Source organism: Schistocerca cancellata, chromosome 5 (assembly GCF_023864275.1).
Source record: "Schistocerca cancellata isolate TAMUIC-IGC-003103 chromosome 5, iqSchCanc2.1, whole genome shotgun sequence".
Taxonomy (NCBI): Eukaryota; Metazoa; Arthropoda; class Insecta; order Orthoptera; family Acrididae; genus Schistocerca; species Schistocerca cancellata.
In genome coordinates, this window is record NC_064630.1 from 247,088,557 (window position 1) to 247,106,866 (window position 18,310).

An 18,310-nucleotide genomic window follows, 5' to 3' on the forward strand; every position below is an offset into this window, starting at 1 on the left:
ACTGTCAGTGATTGTAGGTGTGTCCAACTGTGGAATGCTTAATTTTTTAAACAGAAGCATGCATGAATTCCTAACGCTCTTCCTAGTAATGATTCTGTAGCACTCTTTTGTAATCTAAAAGTACTCTTTACTGCAGCAGAGTTACCATAGAATATGATTCCATATTTTTTGTGTGATTTAGGAAATGCATCTATATGCTTTTGTATGCTGACTGTTCAGTTGTGAGATTGCATTGCAAATCACTTGATTTTTGCAAATGACTTTCCTTCAGAGTCCTTAAAGTAATGGAAATTTGTTTTAAGGTACGTTGATTAATATTTGGATATTTAAATTAGGTACAACTCACACTTGTCTCTCTTTATATTCTGACGCACAGAAAATATGTATTGAATATTCTGAGCCAGGAAAAAGGACAGCAACAGTGCTCCTTGTGTCCTGTTGTACACGTTACACGTAGGAACTCCCCCCCCCCCCCCTTTTTATTATTTTGTTAATATATTCATTCTTGATGTGAGGGGAGTGTTCCCATACAAACAGACCATACGATATGTTTGCTGGAATAGTCCCCAAGGTGTGTCACCCTAAGATAATCCAAGCTCACCAAATCCCATAACTTCAAAGTGAGTTTTCACTTACGTGATTGATGTGTTCCTCCCAGCAGAGTCTGGAGTCAATGTAAAGTGTAAGTTCCACTGACTTCTATTTTATTAGACATTCCCATTAGGAGTTGTTGGGTTTTATCGGGATTAACACACGAGTTTATTAGCTGAAAACCACTCCAGGCTCTATCAAGAGTTTCTTTTGTTATCCTATTCAGATCTGAGATTCTCCAATGTGTGGTAACTAGCATTGTATCATCAGCTTAATATATGACAGAATGAGCTGTGTTATTAGGCAAATGGTTGATTGCTGCAGTGAAGAAGCAGGCTTTCAAAATGTCTGGATTCATAAAGAGTGTGGGCACACTTTCTTATGTCCGCCTGACACCACACCTTGTGCATAGTCTTAATATTGCTCTTAGTAAAGTTACTCCCTTTCCTTCCAGTGACACCACTTCTTATATTAATAAAATTCAGTAGCCACGCAGTACAAAGTATTCTGACAGTAGCTGTATTTTTGCAGTGCACTTTCACAAACGGGTTCCAATTTTATCGACAAATATATAACACAGTAACTACATGACAATGTTGTCATGCAAACTCTTAATAATTTTTAAAAGCTAGGTGACCGGCAAAGAGATGCTGATCAAGTGATTACCAGGTGTGGTCTGCCTGACATGTTGTTCAGTTGTTGTAGTTAAAGACAAATGTAAGGAAATTGGAGAAATCAGGAACCACATTTTACTTTATAGTGGATAAAAAGGTCAAATTTAATACTGAAGATGTTAAAATGAATCAAATGATAATTTTTTAACTACATGTTAGATATTTGTAAACTTAATGAAGTCAGAAGAACTACTTACTTCATACAATGTGGGATTTACTGCAGGGATTTACTGAACTTCAAGTAAAAATCAAAGATTCACAGTTTTCTTGATTCACTCAATTTCTTTATTAGCACATTATTTGGAGAACCAAATGTGTTTTCTAGGCCCACAAAACTATAACAAAGTTACATTATTTTACAAACAATTAACTGTTTACTCATTGGAAATATGAATTCACACGTGTTCTGTAGAGATCAGAAACACTAAATATCCATTTCACTAAATTATTTACATTGTTAGAAATCATTAAAATACTTAATGAAATATGAATTTTTCTGAATAAGAAATGAAATGAGAAATTAATCACTATACATAATGATAGCATATGTATTGTACTACATAATGGAAAAGGGGAAAAAATTATTTAAGGTGTAGAAATGTAGCAAGTGCAGCAACCTCCATCCTACTACATTTCAAATTGTGACAAGACCCCCCCCCCCCTCTTCTCTCTCTCTCTCTCTCTCTCTCTCTCTCTCTCTCTCTCTCTCTCTGTCTGTCTGTGTGTGTGTGTGTGTGTGTGTGTGTGTATGCAAGTCACTGTACACTGTGCAGTAAAGAGTTATTCATACCAGTTTTGGCAAATTTACGTCTTATTCCATTTGTATATTGAGCAGTGGGAAAGATGACTGTCCACACATTTGGATCTACTATTTGCATTAGCACATGTGAATAAAGCAAGTTGTTTTCCACTGTGGTGGCTTGTCCTGACAGGAGCCTGATTATTTGATAGAAACTTCTTTTGCTCCTGGAATGTCACAATGTTTGAGCTAGGGATTTGCTCTAGGATCCTGCAAAAGATGGACATTTGTGATATTCATTTGTAACAAAACCAAGGCAAGTAGTTGAGGTTAACCTTCAACTTCAGAAGACATTTTGCAAAGACTCAGGAGTGCACTAACACAATTTTGCTGACAACTAAGTGTGAACTTGCTCCTAGGTCTATATGTAATTGTATTTTCTGTGTCATTTTATGTAACTCTTGTGTCCTCTTACACTAGGTCCTGATTTTAGGCAGCAAGCACTGGTGTGGTTCATCATTTGTATTCCTTCTGCTCTCCTTGAACAGTCGTATTAATACACAAGCTTTGTCATTTAGCATGTAACTGGCAGCACAAATTTTGCAGATTCCAAGTTTATTGCCAATGATGAAGTCCTCAATATTGTAATTGCACAATGAAATTTGTTAATGACGAATATTATATTTTGCCAAGAAGTATAAAGTATGGTAGTAATGTAAAACTTATTTACATTGTGCATCAAATAGTGATAACCAATCAATGCCCCCCCCCCCTCCCCACTGATCTGATCTAGTAGTGGATGATTTTCAATTTGAATGTGCCCAATAGTGGCAAATGATACAACGTATACACACATTGCAAATTCAGTTCTATGAATATTTCATGAACATAAGATTACTTTCCTGTTTATTGCTTCACTGTTCACTCCTTTCAAAGAAGTACATTACATTTTCTGATGATGACGATGACTTGGCAATAAGTTGAAACTGTTAATGATAGAATTTTTATGACATGCTGAAATATTTAACAAAAAAATTACATGAAGTTCTTATGGCAGTATCTTTAGCCTCTGATAAAGAACTATTACTTAATATTGTGCAGGAAATTTTTTTACTTCCATGGCCTCTTATTGTGCATAAAGTAATAGTACCCTTCAGGGATAAAAAAAGTATTATTGGTAATAAGTTTTTAGTTTTTGAAGATAACTGTCAGATTCTGCATTGCAAGATTTTAAAATGGCACTAGGCAACTCATTTACTGATATGATATGATTCTAGTGTACAATGAATTCTTCCCATATGGTGCTACCCTATGTCTGTTAATACGGTATTTCTCTTTGGTTCTTGTTAAGTTAAGAGTTCATGCCTGGGTGCCATCTTTGGGTCAACAATATTACTGTGAATATTAATTACAGTTGAAAAACAATTTTTCGAAATAACTTTGCAAGATTCTTTAAGTTCACTCCCACAGATGATTCTCACACCTGTTAGTAATAGTTCTGTTACACAGACTAGACATATTGCCATAAGAAAGTCTTGTACGCACGGCCTACTTCACACTACAGGCTCCTGCTGTCACCAGGGATGATGGTCTTGTAAAAGACCAAAGTTGGTCTCAATCGAAATATAAGCAATGTACGTATGTAAAAGACTGTTTTATTGAAATAATTTCAAGATCCAATATCCTGCTTGTTATCTTGGTGTGTTGCAGCCCATATTTCAGTACAATCGTTAATTTTTGAAGAATATGATTAATTATATGCAGTCGTTAGTGTAACAGTATCTTTACACACCTAAGCTAAAATATTTGTGCACTTAAATAATATTTCCTCCATAAGGAATCTACATGAAGGTAGCATTTTAAGTTAACTTTAATAGTTATTGCCAGAATTATTACAATTAATATAATTTCCTATCTATACTTCCACAACAGTGTTAGTTTGTTTATTCATGTTAGATTTCAGGGTTGATGTTGCTGGTGCTTACACTGTGATGGCTTCCATTAAAATATTGCACGTTTTCATTTACAACACATTTGCAGCAGGTCTCTAATCCAAGATATGAAAGGGGGGGGTGGGGCGATTAACATGGCCCTAGGCGAAGTTTGAGCTTGTGTAGGATGCATTTCTGCTGATAGGCATGTATAGCACAACTCATTGCCAGTTCAGTGTCACCTCTGTCGTTTACCTGGCTTGTTCTGTACATCTGCAGTGACTGTTTTCACTAGCACTGTTTTATTCTTGTTTCATTTTTTTATGATGTCAGGTTTAAGTGAACAATGTGCAGCTGCGAAATTTTTTTTCCTACTCGTTAGAAATTCTGCGGAAAGGGTTTTAATGTTGAAAAGAGATTACCAAGACGCTACAGGAAAAACTCAAGTGGCACGAGTAGTTTGCTTGATTTAAGGATGGCAACATATCGATTGATGACAAAAATATTGACAAAGTTTGAGAGATTGGAACTTGGTCCAGCAATTTGTAGCAGATAGGAGACTGGTTCTTCCACCATAACAACATTCTTGCACACACAACCATCTCTGTTAGACGGTTTGTGGCTACAAATGGCATAGTTCTGTAGTCCCACACAACTTGCTCGCCTGACCTGGCTTCGTGCAACTTTCTCGTATTTCCACGCATGAAAACAGATGTGAAAAGACAGTGATTGGACAGCACTGAAGCAGCCATTTCTAAAGATGACTCAAAAAGTGTTTCACAGTGGAAGCACAGGTGGGACAAATGTATTAGTTGTCACAGAGAGAATTTGGAAGGCGATAAGTTTGTTTTGTAAACAATTCCAAAATATATAGCTTTAAAAAAATCCATTTTTAACCCCCCTACAAAGTAGTGATCCGAATACATAACTTTGACAAGTTACTATGTAAGACATTCAGATCAGCTGTGGATGATTTTTAAGAAGTCTAGTGATGCTAGTTATGTGACCCAAGGCTGGAAACATACAGTAAAATAACTTTAATAACAGTTATAATAAGAGTAATGAAGATAAATGATGTTTGAAAATATACTCCATGACAAATATAAGACAACACACCATGACTGAATTATCCAAATGAGATGGAAATTGGTAGATGTGATGTACATGTACAGACAAACAAATGATTATAATTTCAGAAAAATCGAATAGTTCATTCAAGAGAAAGCTTCAGAAATTGAGCAAGTCAGTAATGCATTGGTGCACCTGTGGCCTGAATCGAGCAATTATTCAGGTTGGCATTCATAGATAGTGTTGTTGGGTGGCCTTTGAGGGGACATTGTGGCAAATTCTGCCTGATTGGCATGTTAGATCATCAAAGTTCCAAGTTGGTTGGAGGACCCTGCCCATAATGCTTAAAACGTTCTCAATTGAGCAGAGATCTGGCACCTTGCTGGCTAAGGTAGTGTTTGGCAAACATAAAGACAAGCAGTAAAAATTCTTGTCATGTGGGCAGTCAGTATCTTGCTGAAATGTAAGCACAGGATAGCATGCCATGATAGCAACAAAAGGGTCATAGACTATCCTTGACGTACAGCTGTGCTACAAGTCTGCCATGGATGACAACCGAAGGGACCCTATCATGAAAAGAAATAACACCCCAGACCCAACACTCCTGGTTGGCAAGCCATATGGCGGGCAATAGTTAGCTTTGAATTCAGCCCCGATTACCAGCAAAGACCTGTCTGGAGATGCCCCAGACAGTGGTGGGATCCCAACCCTACTGTTACATGTCATATGATCTGACAAGTAGAAGTGATGGTCTGGGATGCCATTTCTTTTCATAGCACAACCCATTTCGCTGTGATTTGCAGCATCCTTACAGCACAGTAGTGCATGAATGATATTCTATGTCCTGTTCCGTTGTCCATTGCAAGCCATCCTGGGCTTACATTTCAGCAAGATAATGCCTGACTGCACATGAGGAGAGTTTCTGCTGCTAGTCTTTATGCTTGCCAAACTCTACCTTGGCCAGTGAGGTTACCAGATCTCCCTCCAATTGAAAATTGGGAGCATTATGGACAGGACCCTCCAACCAGCTCAGGATTTTGATGATCTAACATGCCAGTTGGACAGAGTTTGGCACGGTATCCCTCAGGAGGACAGCCAACAACTCTGTCAATCAGTGCCAAGCTGAATAACTGCTTCTATAACGGCCAGATGTAGATCAATGCGTTATTGTTTTGCTCAGTTCATAAAGCTCTTTCTCTTGAGTAAATCATCCAATTTTTCTGAAAATGTAATCATTTGTTTGTCCGTACACCCACTTCACTTCTATCAAGTTCTATCCCGTTCGATAATTCCTTCGTGGTGTGTCAGTTTTATCCCCCCTCCCCCTCCTCCTAGAGTCTACAATATGCGGATAGATAAAAAAAGTCCACTCTCTAAGCAATGGCTGGTGAAAACAATATAAAAGACGTGTAAATGTATAAGCTTTCAGAGCCAGTGGCTCTTTTTTCTGGTAGAAGGATTTGATGGCAAAGGAAGAGGGTGAGATTTAGGAAATGGGGAGGGTTATGGGCCACTACTTGGAAGTAGAATTTCTCTCTGCCCATATAATATTGTAATTGTAATGGATTGCTGCTCACCACATAGAGAAGGCACTGAATGGCAGAAAGACACATTAAAAATACTCTATTGGATCTTATTCAGCTAGTCGGACAAAGTACCTCATCAGATGAATTAACACACACACACACATACACACAATGATCTCTGTCCTCTCTTTCATCTGATGAAGGACTGTCCCTAATAGCTGAATAATAGCCAGCTGTCTGCTTTTAATGTGCCTGCCTGCTGCTCAGAGATTCCTGTACGAGGTGTAAAGTAGTCTGACCAGTTCATATTGTTATTCCATCCAGGCTTCAAAAATAACTGACTGCTGTCTATGTGTTATGTAATTTATCATCACTCATCACATTGAGGGTATAAAGAGTTAAGTGCTTGTCAACAGAGTAATAATAATAATAATAATAATAATAAAAGAAATTATATACATGTGTATTTCATTTGCTAGTATAAACTTTATTTACTAATTCGTTAATATAAATTTCTATGATTTTCTGTGCTTGCAGATGTATTCACTGGGAAAAGCTGCCCCAGGCGTAGAATTGAAGAAGATAACACAGCATGCTGCGTAGAAGATTTTTCTCGTCGGACGAGCCATGTCTTCAAAGAAAAAAATAAAGCCTATTTTACAGTTCTACTGGCATGCCTCCATTTCTTAAGAAATTTGGTTCTGAACTGTAGTAATTTTCATCCTCTCAGGTATTACACAGCTCAGTTTCAGGCTGTTAAAATAATGAATGAACTGTCCGGGCAGAATGCATATACTATTATTAAGATGGTACCTAAGAAACAAAACATCCTTTCAGATTTAAAATTGTCATCGTTTAACACACATTTATCATTTTTGTTTGAGGCTGGGATTTCTCATCGCATGTGTTTTTCTGAAAGTATTGAAAGTGGATTAAATAGTGTTTGTAAGAGAATTGTGTTGAGGATAAATGAGAGTACAATGAAATGTAACAATCACAAAAGTGCTTCAAGCAGTGTCATTAACTTTTTCCTCTCTGATTTCGCTCTAGAACAACATAATTTTAAAATTATGGGATTACTAAAAGAAAGGATTACCACAGAACCAAGTGTTTCTGTTGTTGTTGAAGGAAAGTCTCCCATCAAAGAACATCCATTCCAGAGGACATCAGTTCAGAAATTCAAAATTTTCTGTGGGCAAAAAAAGACACGGGAGAGCAAGTGGATAAGAGATGTAAGCTGTAGTGGCTCTCATAAAAACAAATTGGATACAATATCTGGAAGAAGAAAATTCATTAATGCAATTAATGACCCACAGAGTCACCTACATAAAGTGAAACGGAAAAATAATACCAGAAGTTGGAAACACAATATTTTTAACAAATTTGCCTGTGACTTAAAGTCACAGTCAAGCAGTCAAGCTGGAAAACATATAATGAGCAATATAATAAGTGTAATGAATTGCAAGACGTTGTCTAGAGTCCCACCTTACTTTTTGACCCGAAACTTAATGCTCAGATCGAGACAAGTAAAACAAAATTTTCAAGTTCCCCAAGAAGCAGCAGTGAGCTCCTCAAAAACATCTGTTCCATTGCAACACAGTGATGCATCTTCCACAAGTCTTCCTAACGAATATCCATTGTTTGATGAAATTGATGTAGTAGTGGCTACTGAAGTTGAGAAAGATAACATTAGATGTGAGGAGAACAAAGAAGAATCAAAGGAAGTCCCAGTCGTGAGTGATGTAACTCATCTGTTAGGAGAAGATGTAATGATCAGCGGTTGTTCTGTCCAAAAAAGCACAGATCTTTCCCATTGTTCCACTGCAGCAAGGATGGCTTATCTTAGTCATATTACTGACACACTAGAAACTGCAGTTTCATTTGAAGAGTTTATGGAAAGCTACAAAGAAGAAGACAGTGCAAGCACATGTAATGCAGAGCAAGATTATAGCAGTCTATTGGATGAACCTCCTAGCAACTGTTTGCCACGTGAGTTATTAGATGAATGGGAAAATTTAAGCATTTTCAGCTCTGAACATTTGGATGATGGCTGTGTACTGGATGACTTGTTAGAAAAATGGAGTGATCTACACATATCCAGTTCAGAAGAATCAGGTTGTAGCTACTACAAAACACATCTGTTGGATGATTGGGAACAAAAACTTTGCCTTACTGATAAATCTTGAAAGGGCTAAGGATTTTTCATCCTTTCTAACTGTAAAGTGTACAAATATGTTTGTGAAATGTTTTGATCTCAACAAGTTCAGCAGAGACTTTTAGTAAGTTAAGTGTAATTTTTAAATAAAAATAAGATGAAATTGTTTTATTAATTTTTGAGATTGAATAAGAAACACATTGTATGTTTATATTTTTATAGTAGCTAACTTTTATCAGATTCCTCCCTCCTCCATATTTTCTTAGTTTGCATAATATTACTTTCAGTTTCTTAATCTTTCAGTGAAAAAATACATGATCTAGTATTAGCTGACTGTATTTACCTGTCTAAGAACAGGTGCTATCTTTGTGACACGTTTTTATTGATAGAAATGGCATTACGTGAAGCTGCACAATATTGCAATGCTGTATTTACGTACCATAAACCGGGGTGACTTTGTGCCACTTTTTAATGTTTTCTCCAAAAACTTCTTTCTAGTTAAATATTAGTGAAAAACTGTGAAGCTGTATATAAGATGAATACACGCCTCATCCAATATGAGTATTATTTATTTCCTGAAATAAAATTTTCTACCATGAATAATGTCATAAACTTGGCACGAAAGTCAGCCCATGGGGGGGGGACTTTGTTCCACTGATTTCTTCTTGGTATTTTCAATGCTAAACAGTGCATGTTCTAATGACTTTTTCTCTGGAGTCTTAATTTTTTGAAGAATGTTTGCATATGAATACAATATTTTATCTCTCTCTTTTGGCCTTTTCCAAAACAAACCACTTTTTTGAAAAACATTCACACAAGTAGAGTCAGTTTCAGTTGTTGTAATTTGCCCAGGAAGCAGCTCTCCCTCATACTGCACAATCACATAGTCCCCTGTAAAGAGAGTTTTAGAAGATGTTACAAATAGTGCACGATTACTATAGGATTCATGCACAGATGCAGACGCTGTTGTAAGTGTTGCGTTTCACTGTCTAAAGACATGCGACTACTACTGTCCTGGTACATAATGTTTTCTTCTTCACTGCTGTCACTTGAACAGTCTGCTTTTGATGGTCTCTTCTTTTTATTTTTACCCATTGATTTGCCAGATGTTGAAACCTCTGGTGTGGGTGACAATGACCGTGTGTCACAACCTTGCTTAGCCTCGACCAATTCTTCATATGAAATACTTTTACCAGGGGGAACATTGAGGCATTTCTGCCTGTAGTTGGTGTTACTATATCACATCTCGTGTTCTGCAAATGTTCATTAAAACTCTCTTATACCAAGCTTTGAGTGTTACCAACCTCAAGGTTGGAAGGTAAACGAGACAGCACAACATCTATCTCTAGTGGAAACATACCAGCCTTTCTAAAACCAGTTTTTAAACTGTTGCATCCAGACTCCTCAATCTTTTGCATTAGCTTCTTCAAAAGAGAAGGAAAGCTCTCCTTTGGTATAGTACTGTGTCTGGATCCTCTTGTTGTATCTTTCCACTCATCTAAAATTTGTCTCCACTGATGTTTTACTGGTCTAAAGAAAGCAACATCAAGAGGTTGAAGGTGTGTGGAGTTGGGAGGCAGAGCAATGAAAGCAGTGTTATTCTCTCTGCACAACCTTAAGACCTCTGTGTTTAAATGGGAGCTCAAGTTGTCACCAATTACAATTTTTTTAACATCCTGTTTTTTTACAATTGTCAGCAACAGGTGAGAAAACCAATCTCAAAGCTTTCATAATCAAACCACCCAGATTTTCTCCTGTTATTTTCTGTGCAGGTGCTCCATAGCTTCTCTGACTTGTAAACTATGTATAGAAGTGCTAGTGTCCCTGCAGCATTACCACACATCATTAGAGATGTAAATGCCTTAGATGTGTTGCAAATCCTTTCTGGATATTTGGCACCATGTTTGGTAACAACTCTTTTGTTCCCTGGATCATCTACCAAGTTCGTTTCATCGTAATTCCATACATGTGGTGGAGGGAATGCCTTCTAGCTCCCTTGACAAGTGAACAAAATATTCATTGACTGTCACTTCATCAACAGCTTCTCTAGCCCTAGTGATGTTTTGGGCAAACCTGCTACTTATTTTGTCATTGTGGCTTGCCAGAAAAGACTTAGCCCATTCTCTGCCTGGCAAGTTATTTTGAAAAGATAATACTCTGCGTCCCTCTCTGTCAAGATATGCTTTTACAGTAAACCGTAAATCGAGCAATGAAAGTGGGAAACCATAATCACACATCCTCACAGCATGTGAAGCAAACATATCTTCCTCTTCTTTACTAAATACAGTTTGCCAACCAATCTGTGCATTATGTTTCCCATGTAACTTGTTCATGGGGGTATTTTGGTGAATACCATATTTATTTGCTGCTGTACGAACTGAAATTTTCTTATCACGAATTTCTATAAGCGCATTCTCCAAAATATCATCAGTGTAGTTGGCTAGTTGGCATAGGGACAACAACCAGCAGCTTTTTTGTATGTTCGTGGCATTTTCTGCAACAGAATCATATACAGAAAATCAATCTTATGAATACCGGTGTAGTATATAATAGAAAAATCACCCAAAGCCTTTGTGGAAACATGCCACAAAGTCACTCCCAAATCTGTCAATATTTAATAAATCTCGCTAATGTGCAAAAACCATCAGTGACAAAACTATCATACTGTGGCAGCAGACCAATGAATAATGTAGGAAAACATTATAATAACCGCAGTAAGCTGAAATTCTTCCTCCTGTAAGACACAATACAAATTTTTCGACAAACACGCTCACACTGCTAAACACTCAAGACAGTTGGGACAATCAGGCGGGAATGTCAGAAGCATGACATAAATGACGAAACACACCAGCAGATGGTATCACTATCCAGCTATGTTCAGAGTACATCAGCACTTCTGGTGGGAACACCCGGAACTGCTAGGACACATTTGTTCGAAAGAAAGTGTGGGTGGCACAAAGTAACCTGCGCAGCACAGAGTCACCCCGGTTTACAGTACCAAATACTTTGTCGATATCATCCAACTTTGTAATGTACAGATACACAGAGGGAAGACATTTTTGCAAATGAAAAAAGTTGAAGTTTCCGAGAAGATCAAGATAATTTCCCTATAAGTTGTTGTTGTTGTTGTTGTTGTTGTTGTTTCCCCCCCCCCCCCCCCCCCCCCCCCCTCAGAATTTATCACTGAATTTTCTGCTGTTGGCTAGTAGAGAACAGCTGCTTTTGTACATGAAGTGAGAGCAAGAGAGAGAGAGAGAGAGAGAGAGAGAGAGAGAGAGAGAGAGAGAGAGTGTGTGTGTGTGTGTGTGTGTGTGTGTGTGTGTGAGACAGTGTTACTTTTTAAAGCATAATGTCCCCTCACAAAGTTTGGTTTTGCCATTTAAAGACTGAAGAAATTATAAATATATTGTATAAAATGAAAATATGTAATTAATTATGCAAATAAACTATTTTAAACAAATGTGGGCAAATGAGTTTTGTTCTTATTTAGTTACAGCTTTTAGTGAAACAATTATTTTGTAGTGCAACACATTTTATAAAATCTGCAAAAGAAAATACCCATGAAATAACATTGTTTTAAAGAATTTTAAGACATAAGCAAAATACGTGATCTTATGAAGAGGCGTTTTAATGACTCTTCTGTTGGATTTCTATGCGTATCCATGCATTATTCTTGTGTCATAATTGCAAAAATAAATGTTCTAAAATACAGAAGTTCCCAGCAAACATATTGTAAAATTTATGACTGTGTACTTGTTTTTGTTACTGAAGGATGTTCCACAAACCATGATCACAGTGCATAAGCATTTGGCGGCTTTCCATCAGGTAGACAGTGAAAATCGTAGTAGCCCTCCTCTTTATAAAGGATGGAGCCCCTGCACGCCCACACCAATGTGGTGACTAACTCAGTAGATCTGCTGTCACCTTTGTATTGTTAGTTGCAAATTGAGGAGTTCATGGGATGTGGGGCCGTGATGAAGTCCATGCACCTGGGTAGGATTACCCACTAACAAGGTTCTATTGATGTGATAGAAGTGGATGAAAGTGATGAAGAGTAGCCGTTATAAGGGTAGACGGAAAAAAGTGCCGAGGCAGGCACCAAGGGGAAAAGAAGCCTCTGTGACAGTCTGGATGGGTAGTAAGAGCAGTAGCAGATTTCTTGCTGTCTGCGACAGATCATGCAAGGGTAGACTATGTTGTAGTGGATATCGTGCATCTCGTTACGTGTCAGCGCTAGTGTTTGTCATAGTAAGATTGGTCCTGTGCGGCAGTGCAGTGTGCTGCTGTAGTAACCCTCCACATAACCGGGGACACAGAGGTAGCACTATTTTTTTAGCACCTGATTCAAGCAATACCAAGATATTTTTAAAGAATGCTTATGTTTCACATATGGATATGATTTGAAGAAGAAAATTACTGACCCTGTCAATAAAAACCTATGCTTTTTGTGTAAAAACTTGTTGTTTTTTTAATTCATTCCCTTTTTATGATAAGCATTTTATCCAGAAATTTTCCAGGAAATGGGTTTAATCCCTAAAACCTTGTGAATAGAATAAATGTTCAAAAAATTTATTAATCCACACCTTCTATCACTTCTTTTCCCCCCCCCCCCCCCAGTTGGTTCAGAACACTTACATAATACACAGAAGCTTATCAATAATAAGAATTCCTGTTACAGCCTAAAAACAATGGAATCTGTTTAGATGGATTAAAATATGAACAAGACTGTGAGTTCCAAAGTTTTCATGTGTGGTTGCATTTTTGGGACGTCCTTAATATGGACCAGCTTTGGGGGAAGTAAAGGCACATTTGAATACAGCTGTCCCGATTTTCTAACTGATTCCTTACGAGCCTACAACTACTGCTGATGCATTTCTATTGGCAATAAAGCATCCAAAAGAAAGAAATGAATTGTGGCGCAAGGGATTACCAGTTTTAAATTTGTGCAAGACGTGGAATACGACTATTTCAAAAACAATTGAATAAAATTATTCTGCAGATCAAGTTGATATACGACTTTGCCTATTATGCAACCTGTTCCAAAAAAGGAAAGTAAAGGTTGTACTTACTGTTGACTACAAGGTCATTAGTTTAGGAAAGAATAGCGAAGAATATTGGCCTGTGTCCTCTCAAAGGAACCATCATGGCATTCTCCTAAGTAATGAGGGAAATTACAGTAAACGTAAATCTGAATGATGACTTGAACTGCCATCCTCCTGCATACGAGTCCAATGCCTCTCTACTGTACCACCCACTTAGGCTACAATCTGTACCAACATGACGAAACCAAAATTTCACTGTATCAGTACCATGTCTATTCCATGCTGAGAAATCTGCTGTTCAAATGAGGATTGAGATGTGAATGAATCATCACTAAATATTGCAGCCCATTGTCAGAAATATAACTGGCGATCCAAAAATTACCTCTACCAGAAGAAACAAGTAGTAGTCTGCAAGAGCAATTCATCTTTACCTTTGAGTCTTAAAAAAAATGTTTGAATGATCCACATTAAAAAGTATTACTGCTATGCCACTGATATTTATTTTAGTTTATTCCATGTATCATAGTATTAGAGATAGTAGTGTCTCTTTACTACTACTCAAAACATCCTGGAACCCACATTTAGTCTCGGTCATTACTTAACACTTTTAATAAAACTCATCAGCTTGTATTGTAATGAGTCACTCTGATTCTGCCAAGGCCTTTCAGGGTGGAGGAGCAGATCATCAGCAAAAGTCAGTAGCAGAAGGTAACAGAAACCACTTAATTACAAACACATAATGTGCATCGACAAAAAATATGACCTATAATTGAAAAAGTGTCATGATGGTGTCTCTACTGGCAAAAAATCCTGTATTTGTACGCCATTTGGATCTCCAGGTGGGCTTACCAAGGGGGAGGTGACCATGAGGAAACAACTAAAAAACCAACAAAACTGTAACATTCCATGACTCACAGCATGAAATATCAGAAGTCTGAATGTGATAGGAAAGCTAAAAAATTTGAAATTGAAAATGAAAACATTCAATATACACATAGTAAGACTTGAAGTGAAATCAAAGATAAGGCTTTCTGGTCAGATGAATATAGACTAATATCAACATCATTAGAAATTTGTATATGGAAGTAGGAGTTATCATGAGTAGGAAATGCAAATAATGAGTTACTATCAACAATTCATTGATAACATTACTCTCTTCCGTTCATATTGGTGCTCACAATACTACAAGTGATGCATTATTTTGTTCATTTTTTCTGTCGTTAGTTACGGATCGTTAAACAGGTGTATTATAGAAGGCACTGACTCCTGGAACCAAAGTACAAGCATATCTAGAAGGCTAGGGTTCAAATGTAAACAAAGACCTGAGAATATATGATTTTGGAATTTCATACGTTTTGTAGTTATTGTGTGTTGTTTTGTTTCTGTGTATGTGTGTTTCCTGTGCTACAAATGCCAAGAGTAGAGAAATTTATCGCCAAACAAAAGTTTTACGGCAACCAGTTCCAAACACAACCGAATAATGAACATCAGTTGCTTCAAAAGTTGCCCGTGGAAACTTTCGGTTTCTGAATGTAGTAAGAACAAGCCTAGTAGTATTGTGAGCACCAATAATGATGGAAATGTTATTGTGATCCTAAATATACTGTCAAGACTTTTGAAGAATGCTGTGAAATGTAAGTACTGCAATTGTGAAGATAGTATTGACGTTTCTGAGGACATTTCAGCAAGGAAGGAGCTTTCAAGTCGGTTAGTGATTGCCTGTAACTTGTGTAAGATGCACAGTGATACTATGAGATCGCCAGTAACTGATAGTTGACATTACAGTGTAAATATTCAGCTTGATTATGCAGTGTGATGTATTGGAAGGGGAAGGAGAGCTGCCCGGACTTTTTGTGCAGTGATGAATTTGCCTCCACTTCCACTGAGGTTTCACAGAAACAATACATTAATACATAATGTTTTATGTGGTGTAAGTGAACATTCAATGAAAAGAGCAGCAGAAGAAGCAGTAGCCTTGTCTGAGAATACAGACATTGTAGCAGCATTTGATGGATCTTGGCAGAAGAGAGGTCATACTTCTGTGAATGGGGTTGTAACTGTCACATTTATTGAAACTGGCAAGATACTATATTATGAATGTCTAACAAAGCTCTGCCAGGGTTGTTCAAGTAAACTTATTGCCATCCAGCTTTGTGTAAAGAACTTTGATGGTCCAAGTGGAAATACGGAAACGAAAGGCGTTCAAAACATTTTTAGAAGATCAGAGGTCAATCGTGGTGTGAGGTATGTTGGCTACCTTGGGGATGGAGACTGTACAGAACACTCTACTGTTAATGACAGTCCATTTGGGGACACTCTTATATGTACAAAAAAGAATGTGAGCTTGGTTGAGAAAATTATGTAAAGGCTTCAATGGAAAAAAACTGTCGGATGGAAAACACAGGTGGCCGAGGTCGTCTTACAAAAAAATTGATTCTTTGACTCAATATTATGGACTAGCAATAAGGAGAAATGTAGGAGATTTGGAGAACACGAGACGAGCTGTTTGGGCATCATGGTTTCAGAGAGTGTCAACAGATGAAACCCCACAGCATGGTTTGTGTCCAAAAGGGGAAGATTCATGGCGCAAGCACTGGGCGAGCAATGCTACAGGTATACAATATACCCTCAAGCATTCCTTACCACTTGCTGTAATGGAGGCAATTAGGCCTATATATAGGGATCTAGCAAATAAAAATCTGCTTAGGAAATGTATGCATGGTCTCTCTCAGAATGCAAATGAAAGCTTCAACAGCTGTATATGGGAGAGAATACCCAAAACTGTATTTGTTGGGATAAAAGTGCTGAAGATTGGTGTAATGGGTGCAATAATAACATTCAATGATAGTGCAATTTCAGTGATAATGCCCATAAACTACAAATTTTTGAAATCAGCATGAAATGCTCTTTTCTATAGACCAAGAACATTTTTTTTTTATTTTTTTTTTCAAATTTTTAGTCATTTTCACGAGCATGTCCCCTTCATGTTCACATGAGATGTTAAAATATCAAAAGAGTTTTTTACAAGAATCTTGTGATATTTTAACATCTCTCGCACCTGCCTATCCAAGCTTGAAAAATAATCATCAGTATATTGCATCAGAATATCATGGGATTAAAAAACTTAGTAGATGAGCTTCTGGTTTGTTTAGAAGAAACTGAGGGTGGAATAGATGTGATATGCCTGTCTGAAAATCATATAGTCACAGATATGGAAAAGGTAAAAAATTATAAGCGTATCATCAATTGTGTCTTATGAACTAAAACATACATTGGTTCTTACAATGTTTACAATTCAGTTCTTACAAAACTTATAGTTATGCCGTATGCTGTCACTTTATATAGGCCTGGGTGGTATTTGTGTCTACTAAATAGTTATCTACAATTATCCTAAATACTCATTTACCTTGTAACACTGTTTGCTTAATAAATATGTTTTTAGCTTTTGGCTAAAGATATGGTGTTCATTTACACCTTTTATTTCCTGTGTCAGTCTGTTGTACAGTTCTAGGCAATTATATAGCATACGGTTTTGTGTTTTGGAATTCTTTTTCCTGTTTAGGTATAAGTAGTGGCTGGATCTACTTTCATGATCATATATTGAGCTGTTTGCGGCACACAGATGAATATTTTTCTTTACATACACTATGTGATCAAAAGTATCTGGACACCTGGCAGAAAATGATTTACAAGTTTGTGGCGCTCTCTGTCAGTAATGCTGGAATTCAATATGGTGTTGGGGCCCACCTTTAGCCTTGATGACAGCTTCCACTCTTGTAGGCATATGTTCAATCAGGTGCTGGAAGGTTTCTTGGGGAATGGCAGCCCATTCTTCATGGAATGCTGCACAGAGGAGAGGTATTGATGTCAGTCGGTGAGGCCTGGCCTGAAGTCAGCGTTCCAAAACACCCCAAAGGTGTTGTATAGGATTCAGGTCAAGACTGCAGGCCAGTCCATTACAGGGATGGTATTTTCGTGTAACCACTCCGTCACAGGCCATGCATTATGAACAGGTGCTTGATCATGTTGAAAGATACAGTTGCCATCCCCAAATTGATCTTCGACAGTAGGAAGCAAGAAGGTGCTTAAAACATCAATGTGGCCATGTGTTGTGATAGTGCCACACAGAAGAACAAGGGGTGCAAGCCCCCTCCATGAAAAACATGACCACACCATAACACCACCGCCTCAGAATTTTACTGTTGGCACTACACACGCTGGCAGATGATGTTCACCGGGCATTCACCATACCCATACCCTCCCATCAGATCGCCACATTGTGTACCGTGGTTCATCACTCCACACAATGTTTTTCTACTGCTCAGTCAGCGAACGTTTATGCCCCTTACACAAAGGAATGTGTCATTTGGCATTTACTGGTGTGATGTGTGTCTTATGAGCAGTGACTCGGCCGTGAAATCCAAGTTCCCTCACCTTCCGCCTAGTCATAGTACTTGCAGTGGGTCCTGATGCAGTTCGGAATTCTGTGTGATGATCTGGATAGATGTCTGGCTATTACACATTACGACCCTCTTCAACTGCCGGCGGTCTGTGTCAGTCAACAGATAAGGTCGACCTGTAAGT

General features: G+C 37.7%; 1 protein-coding gene across 4 annotated transcripts in view; it reads left to right on the forward strand.

Annotated features, from left to right (window-relative positions):
- Positions 1-8,861, forward strand: part of LOC126188995 (negative elongation factor D) — a 235,693-nt gene extending 226,832 nt beyond the window's left edge. For all 4 annotated transcript variants that reach the window (XM_049930797.1, XM_049930795.1, XM_049930796.1 and 1 more), the window contains one exon: positions 7,067-8,861. In XM_049930797.1, coding sequence (XP_049786754.1) covers positions 7,067-8,715 — 1,649 coding nt within the window. In that variant the 3' untranslated portion in view covers positions 8,716-8,861. The remainder of the gene's footprint in view (positions 1-7,066) is intronic.
- The last annotated feature ends 9,449 nt before the right edge of the window (positions 8,862-18,310 follow it).